An 8,862-nucleotide genomic window follows, 5' to 3' on the forward strand; every position below is an offset into this window, starting at 1 on the left:
GGTTCATGTATTATAAACAAATTTGAAAATCAAGGCAACAAAACTTTATGACAATTTATTTTGCATAATTTGTTTTTCTTTCTCATAAAAAATAGAAGATCTTTGAAATGTACATTGTGGTTAATTCAAGTACAGTACAACACAAACCAAACTGGCTTCCTGGCTACATTATGAGCAACTGGATCACTTAAAACTATGCAGGTTCACAACTGGACCATCAGTGTTCACCCCACTGAGACCGCAAGACAATCACTTCAGTCCAGGCAGTTACAGTCATATTGCAGTGGCCCATCTTAGGAGTTGCAAGCTCTACATTTTCTTCCACTTCTACATGTACATCAAGCTTTTCACACAGGCAAACAAAATACTGGCTGTCTCTACACGCCTTCGCTTTGGAAATTTTTGTTCAAGCAGAAGGAATGTAAACAAGGTTGCATAGGATTTTTCTTCTCAACCAGCCTAAGTACACAATAGTAGGTCCATATGTGATAAAGGAATTTAATGAGTCATTGGCAAATGCATATGAACAATCGTTTGTCTGCATGTATTATCAAGAATTTCTTGAACAAGGTTATATGCTTTAACTGTGGTCCACTTAGGAAAAGACACTTGTGAACTTTAAATGTTGGACAACTCCATTATGCTTTAAATGTTTGACAACTCCATTATGCTTTAAATGTTTGACAACTCCATTATGTTTTAAAATATTTGTCTCTGTGTCTGTGAAAATAGGCTTACTCTGTGTCTGTGAAATCAGCTCTGGATGTTTTTTCTTTGAGTCTCTCATATCTTGGTGGTACACAGTGTACAAAAATTAATTTGTTTTAGAGTTTAATGAACTCTAACTCCATTATATGATACAGTAGAGGAGTTTTATTGCTATAACTTCAAACTGAGGTTATAACTGGACATAGCTGCTCTAACAAACAAATGGAGGTGCCAACAAGGCAACATCATGTTTACCTGCTAGAGTTTCTCCTCCATACACTAGTAAGCTTTTCATACTATCCGACTTTTTCCGCTGAAACTCTCCACACACTAAATGGCTTTTCCTCCATGAACCCAATTGTCACTACATACTTCCCGGAAACTCCATGCTCTACTCAAACAAGATCTTTCACTTTCTTCCTACAGTGACCATCTATCTTTGCCAGAGTATATTTCCCTCCCCGGGGCTAACCACTTTCCAATTCCGGATCTGGCCTCTATCAGCCCCCAAAATCCAAGTGCTGTACCTGAGGCTAGAGACTCCCAGCAACAGTGTTATGTGCGTGGATAAAATTGACATCAAACGACCCACAGTGCCATAAGGCAGGTTTAGGAGCAGGGTTGTTTTAGAGCTACAGTCAGCTGTGAACATTAATGAGGTTGGACGCGGGCATCCTTCAGTCCTTCCTTGCCTAACCCACCGGCCCCCCTAAAAATGTAACTTTAGTTGGGACAGGAAGTGGATTTTCTAACTTCCTGAAACAGGAAACCTCAAGCAGCCCTAAAGCTGTCCAATCGGGGCTTCTTCGCCTCTCGACTCCCTCCGGGATTGGTTACGATGTGTCTCTCCCCCACCGGGCACCTAGGTGATAGGTCCCATTTTGATTTTGCCCTTTTCCCTCTGTCCTCTGAGGAAGCCAGTTGAACTGCCTGGGCTCACTTGGCGACTCTGTACACGGCCATGTCCAGAGGCTCTTTGCTGGGGACACACCAGTCGTCTGCCTCCAGACTGACTTTGTAGTGTTTCAGAGCCGTCTTGTTGAACACAGGAAGCCGCTCCACCGAATCTGTAGATAACGCCTGAGGGAGAGGAGAGGAGGATGTCATTTAGCGGCTTGCTATTAGCATGTCTGGCCATGTGACAGGTTGACAGGTTTAGAAGTATCGTTGCTGTGTATAGGGGAGGCACTAGGTGTCTTACCTTCATGTGAATTACGGCGTCAGTGCCATGGCCTTCCATTGAGTATAACTGCAGGTCTCCCTGGAAGTAACGAGCATAAAGGCGGGATATGGGGAGCCCGTAGCCAAAGCCAGCCTGGAGAGACATACAAGAGAGGAGATCTTATGGCAAACGTAAATACCATACGTTGATCTGGTTGGAATTATTGGCACTGAGGAAAATGGGAACTGTATGGCTTCCTCAGAAGAAACGGTAAAGAAAACATTGTTATCTAGTTGTGAGTATTCAATTATTATAATTTTTTTTGTCATTAAACAGATATTTATATCCAGAGCAACTTACAGTTGTGTATATATTGGCCTCAAGGTACAGACTGCTAAAGAAAATAGTTGTATAGTTGTATCAGCTGAGCAACACAGTCCTTCAGTGGAGTCTGTTTTGTGTAGTCATACAAGTGTGTGTCACCCACCAATGGTGCCCGGTGATTGTCCCCGAAGTCTGGTCTGGGAGCTGTGGAATACATGTAGCTGAACAGTGTTTCAATCTTCCTTAATGGGACACCACCTCCCCGGTCCATCATCTGAAGACAGAGAAGAGGCTAAGAGTTTGAGTCCACACACACACACACACACACACACTTCAGCTCATTAAGGATGAGACCAGACACACACAAACACTAACTTTGGCTCATTAAGCATTCGGCAACAACATTTATCAATGTCTCAAATATGATATTTTTATTATGGGCCTAATTAAGTAGGGCTTTGCCCCACAGCTTGGCTAAGGCTGCAGCCTGGGAACAGGACATTGGGCCGGAGTAGACGGAACCCTAATGGGAGGTCATTTGGAGAAGGGAAAGTGCAGCGGTGAGCAGACCGACCCAAGTGTTGGAGGTACTGTGGCGTGCGTGTAAAGGAGATTTTGCTCCATTCACTCTGAGGGCCATCATTTCACACTAACCAACACCAGTATTCTAAGAGGGGAAAGGGTTGACGATATCAACCAAAAGTGGCTTTAGTTAATCCCCTACTAAATATGGCTCTTGAATACCTTGCCCCGTTTTGTTACTGACAGCCTGGCACAGAGGCTCTGCGTTAATCACTGACGCCTTGCGAAACTCGATCAAGTTGGTACTAGGGAGCGAAGGCCACAGTGGGGGCGAGGTACAATGTCAGGTCGGTGCCAGCCGCCATCATGTCACCAACCAACAGCAGGGTGGTTTCTACTAAGCAGGTCAAGTTGTTGGGTAATGGGGGTATTTGCACAGATTGTATATAAGATGGTTTTTGTTTCACATCGATGAGTTAAGGGTTTTTCACGGCAGGTTTCCCACTTTGCCTCGGTTCTCATGCGCATCGCTATTCTAATTCCCTTAAGGCTGTTCTAAGTCTACATGGTCGCTGTATTGGTAGTACGCCCTTTACTCACCTTGATTGACAGGTCCTCTCCGCCAAGGGCCACCATCACTTTAATGGGTGGGAGGTTGTGGCTGGCTTCATGGGTCTCAATTGTAGCTCTCATGGCATTCTGGGGGACACCAAAGGAAAATATAAAAATTACTTTCAAAAGACAAAATCTGACCACACCTGATCATAGTTGAATGATACCAGAGGAGAGTAATGAAGCAAATGTCCTTTCTCTTATACATCTGACTCACCTTAAAGAGCTCGAACAGCATGTGGTAGAGATGTGATGGGATATAAGAGATCTGGATTGGCTCCCTGGCATTGTTGGCTGAGAAGGAAATGACAGCTGTCTATTAAGCCACCATAATTACAACTGTCTCCCTATTCATAGACATCAACGCAATTTGACTGCCGTTGCCAGTGAGGATGTGTCAAGGCTTGTGCTTCTTACCGTTCATTGCCCTCAGCTCCAGCTCCGGTGCGCCCAGGTAGTACTGCTCACAAAGCATCTTGGCACTCTCAAACGCATCTGTAGAGGGAGAGTCGATAATGTAATTACAAGTTTTCAGCTCTCACCACCCAAACAAACATGAAAGCAAAGCCGGTTGGAGGTTGGGCAGCTCGTGGTGGGTTACTGGCTTCAAATAGACTAAATTACCACTTTGAAGTCCCTGTTTCCCTGAAGGCTGGTGGTCTTACCTCGAATCACCTCATTGACATCACACAGGGCGTCTATGCAACCAATGGTGTTGGGGTGGGCTGGGTTGGTGTTGCCATCAAAAACAAGAGCTGCAGAGAAAGAGTTGAAAAGGGAGTTAGATTGGGACGTCAGCTGGACCCGGTCCAAAACAACTTGGTGAATGATTGAAAAGGGCAAGTCAGGTGCGGACCGGTAAGGCCCAGTTCTGTTTGATTGACGTTCGACAGATACTGCCAATGTGGACTTTTTTCCGAGGTAATAAATGGCAAATGAAAGTAGGCCAACCCTGAAGGAGTTTGAACTTTTTGTCATCAAGTTTAACCTGTTTCAACTTACTGGTAATTTAAAATACTGTGCCCATCTGACACACAGCATTCATAAGGCAGGACATTCAAGATGCAAGACAAGTAAAGGCCTTCATTTTCTAAACAACCCTGTCCCGTCCTTACAGTCAGGCCCTGGGCCCAAACCTCAATACACGGTTACCCTCGGCATGCGGATGTAATTCTGCCAGTGTTTTCATGCCAATCCATGAGTAACTGACTGCCAGCACAATGTGGTCAGCAGACACCGGGCCGGCCAGCCCAATTAGAACACCACCTGGATGTGTGTCAAGACTGCCGGCGTGAGCATTCATCTTTGCTTCAAACTGCTCCACTCCTTGCCAGGGCCAAATTGCTCCCTTCAATTCCACTTGAGCTCGAGATTCAGTTTAAAGGGAGTCGGATTGGACAAGGCCCGACTGATTTGAGTGAATCCGTGTCGATCATCATCAATGGCTATTTTCAAGCATTGCTTGTGGAGAGGTTCAGCAGCTATTCAATGACAATTCCCCTAAAACACCCCGTAAGGTATTTTTGAAAACGACTATGTCACTTTAAAAGGGACACTGACCCTTTTGATTCATTTCAGTCAGTGATTTTAAAGTGTTGCTGCAAACTCATAATTGATCCCTGTGTACCACCGCATCCACTTTTTATGGTTTGTTTCATGCTCATATACGTTACAAATACAATGAACAAAATACATGCACATTGGTACCCATTCCTCTAAACGTCCTGGAATGTATTTTCAACGGTCAAATGGGAATCTGACCTGACCAATGCCCTGTGACCTAAGAGGTGGCACTTACTGTGTTGGTTGATGAGCATGCGGATGGAGATGCGACTCGTGTAGAACCGATCCAGGAAATACTGGATGTTCTGGCTGGTCATAAGATCATGTCCGAAAGTGTCTTTGTACTCGATGATCCCCTGGGCCATGGTTGGCACCACGTTGTTGTGTCTATTCCTGATCGTCTCCAGAGACTCAACAAACCTGGAAGGAGGTACAGGGATCAGAGCAAGGCAGTTGTTCATCTCTGACAATGATTTGTTATATACTCAATAGACTTGATTGGATGATTTGAATGTGCAAAACCTACGATTGCAAGACACTGTGGTCATCCGGGCTCTTGTCAAGGAAGTCCAAGATCTCCATAAGGCTTTGGACGTACCTAGCAGCAAGGGAAAGACAGTTCATTATCAAGTGACCTTCCTACTTGACATGTTGCAATCATATAAACAAAAAAACATTGTATTTCGTTGGTCTCTATTTGTAGAGAAGGCAGACACATTTTGCCTTGGTACTTATCCAGTTGTCTTATGGGTACTAGCTTTGCACCATTGCTACAGGACTACCAGCTTCGGTCTGATATCAGAACATCCTTGTTAAATTTTTAAATCACTGAGCACATCCAGTGTGTGTTTGTGTGTCTCAATACTCCAGAGATTCCTATACATACAACACATATGTTACACAGCATCCACATAATCTATTACACCGACATTCAAGTCATCTGTTACACCGACATTCAAGTAATCTGTTACACCGACATTCAAGTCATCTGTTACACCTGCATTCAAGTCATCTGTTACACCTGCATTCAAGTCATCTGTTACGCCTGCATTCAAGTCATCTGTTACACCTGCATTCAAGTCATCTGTTACACCTGCATTCAAGTCATCTGTTACACCTGCATTCAAGTCATCTGTTACACCTGCATTCAAGTCATCTGTTACACCTGCATTCAAGTCATCTATTACACCTGCATTCAAGTCATCTATTACACCTGCATTCAAGTCATCTATTACACCTGCATTCAAGTCTTCTATTACACCAGGATTCAAGTCTTCTATTACACCTGCATTCAAGTCTTCTATTACACCAGGATTCAAGTGTTCTATTACACCAGGATTCAAGTGTTCTATTACACCAGGATTCAAGTCTTCTATCACACCTGCATTCAAGTCTTCTATTACACCGGCAATCACTCATTTGGTTTTATTTTTTCTGTTTTTTTTTCTATATATGTTTTAATTCTTTCTATCCTAAAATGTATCTATTTGTATTATTTTATGTGTCAATTACTTTGAAGTGCATACATAAAGTTTGATTAAAGAATGGATTGAATAGTTATCTGCAACTAAGCCTCATTTGGTTTAAATCAGTCTACTAGCGAGGGAATCTAGGTTAACAGGGGTAACTAAGATAAGATACAAAATACAAAAATAACAATGTATTGCTTTGTTTCTCCTCTGGCCAACTCCCATTTCCATAGATTTCTACTAAAGATTGTTTAACATAAATTGTCATCAGACTCATTCCTTGTGTAGTGCTCACTCAGGGTGTGTCTAGGTTAAACATTCACCATTCCAGACCACCCTATACATCCACCAACAGAACAAAAGACACTTCAGTGGTCCCAGCCCCTCTCCTCCACCAATCATGGGGCAGCATGGCAAGAACAATCCACGCCCAGCCCCAGCAGTTCCCTATAACCCTCTGTGGGAAAACAAACTGTACATCAGAGCAGTCTAATGTGTCTTCTAACCTTATGGGAGACCGCTACAGTATGTGGTAGTTACTATGATGTGGCAGTGATCATTTTGATGATGGTGTTTGATGTTTACTGTAAATAGTGATGACTCCAATCCTTTACTTATTACATTGAGATAATAATACCTATTTATGGGTGACACAATAGATTGTTATTATGTAGGCCTAATTTCAGACACATGCTGTACATGTGTAGTTGTAAATGTGTTATTGTACTTTGGTGTATCATTTATGTTACAGTTTTTGTTTTACTACACTCGCAAAAAAGTATGTAATAAACTTTTTTAAATACATGGTGATATAGCTATGGTTATTAAATGAAATTGTTCACCACAGGAATCTGGGTTATTGATAGTTTTTTCTTTGTTTGAAAATCTGTCTCAGGTGAAATTGAAGTAAACGTCTTCCATCTCCAGCTGAAGCAGACGGTTAGAATGATGCTGCAGTGTACTACTACTTAGGAACAATATGTACTCCTGCCACCGTGGTACTAAAAACATCTTCCCCTTTTATAGCGGCCGCGCGCCTGCTGGAGACGCACGTTTCAGTGGTTCAAAAACAACTAGGGTAGAAACTGGGACAAAGTTCACCGCTTGTGCGAGTGCGCAGAGACACAGCTGGCCTGGAACACTAGAGCTACAGTACATACAGGCATGTGTATCGCCATGTAGGCCCACCCTGAGATATTCTGCAAAACATAAACACTTTTTTGCCGACAGTGGGCCACAGTATCCGAGTATGGTATATTTTAGTGCTGCGGCAGTACCCTCTTACTCAAATGTATATGCAAAATAGTTCCTGATTACTCAAAACTCTTACCAGCTTTGCACGAGTTGCACGGATGGTGTGGTCAGCAACCGGTCCGGTAAAAGGTTGAGTTCTTTCATGATGTTGGACAACCGTACGGGGAGTTCTTGTCTAAGGAAGGCGAAAGATGTCTTCTCGCAGGCATTAATAGAACCTGAGGATAAATGGTGCGTGTTAAAGTTAGCGGAATACGATATGGTTAATAACATCAATTATATTATTATTATTTATTAGAGGCTAGTAATAATAATCATAGAAATAATAAACATAGGCTATAGCAATAATAAACATAGGCTACTGAATCATCATTGGAATCAACACATATTTGTACCCCAAACTTGCCAAATTAGCGGACAGGCTATAGTCCGTCAGGTTACTGCAAATTATCGGTTAAATCATCGCATTTTTTAAACGTTATGATTAGCTTGTTAGAGCAATGAAGCTTCCCTAGCCTGAAGTAAACGTGTTCAGTATATTGCTGCTTTTCGTGAACTTGAACCACCCCATCCAGTAATTGCTTCAATCAGCTGCATCAGTAAAAACTTACATATATAATATGCATGGTGTGATAGCGAATGTGTTGTAATAAAGATACACAGGGGCTACATTTTTGTATTGTATATGTATGGTCTTATTGGACATTATCTTTACATTTAAATGTAACAAGCAATAACATTACTGTGTGCAAGATATTATAAATCTGGTATTGAAACATTGTGTGGATTCCTATACATTTCTGCATAACACACTGATAATACTGCATAACACAGTTTGAGATGCTACTCACCGAAATCCAAGAATTGTTTCATTGACAAAGGTGATGGTGAGAATTTGGAGAAATGGTCAATATGCTTTGGCACGTTGGCCAAAGCCGCGTTCTTCATCAAGAATCTGACAAACTTCATTTTTCAAGGCAAAAATAAATCCAGGGATAGTGAAGAAAAGTTAAAATGTCAGTACAGTGTATGATAGCTCCTATCAGTTCAGTTTAATTTCATATCTATTCAGTTGTTAATTATCTGAAGATTCCGATGGTGGAGTTAGTCTTGAAGTATACTTCTATAGCCAATAGAATTGCGTAATGTGCGAAACTGGCCAATAAGAGTGAACGGTGGGCTGTCCGTGCTAGCCCACCCAACCAGAAACTGTCAACAACAGGGTTCACTCAGATTACATAAGGTCGT

At 42.3% G+C, this 8,862-nt stretch overlaps 1 protein-coding gene across 1 annotated transcript; it reads right to left on the minus strand.

The window, feature by feature from the left end:
* Nucleotides 1–40: 40 nt before the first annotated feature.
* On the minus strand, nt 41–8,713 carry LOC105013241 (pyruvate dehydrogenase (acetyl-transferring) kinase isozyme 2, mitochondrial). The gene is made up of 11 exons (XM_010874624.5): nt 8,466–8,713; nt 7,691–7,832; nt 5,418–5,489; nt 5,127–5,311; nt 3,994–4,083; nt 3,746–3,823; nt 3,546–3,622; nt 3,317–3,415; nt 2,358–2,468; nt 1,910–2,023; nt 41–1,788 (listed from the first exon to the last, which is right to left on the minus strand). The coding sequence occupies exons 1-11, from the start codon at nt 8,581–8,583 to the stop codon at nt 1,645–1,647; spliced, it is 1,230 nt and encodes a 409-aa protein (XP_010872926.1). The 5' UTR covers nt 8,584–8,713; the 3' UTR covers nt 41–1,644.
* Nucleotides 8,714–8,862: the final 149 nt, after the last annotated feature.

Source organism: Esox lucius, chromosome 11 (genome assembly GCF_011004845.1).
Source record: "Esox lucius isolate fEsoLuc1 chromosome 11, fEsoLuc1.pri, whole genome shotgun sequence".
NCBI classification, from domain to species: Eukaryota; Metazoa; Chordata; class Actinopteri; order Esociformes; family Esocidae; genus Esox; species Esox lucius.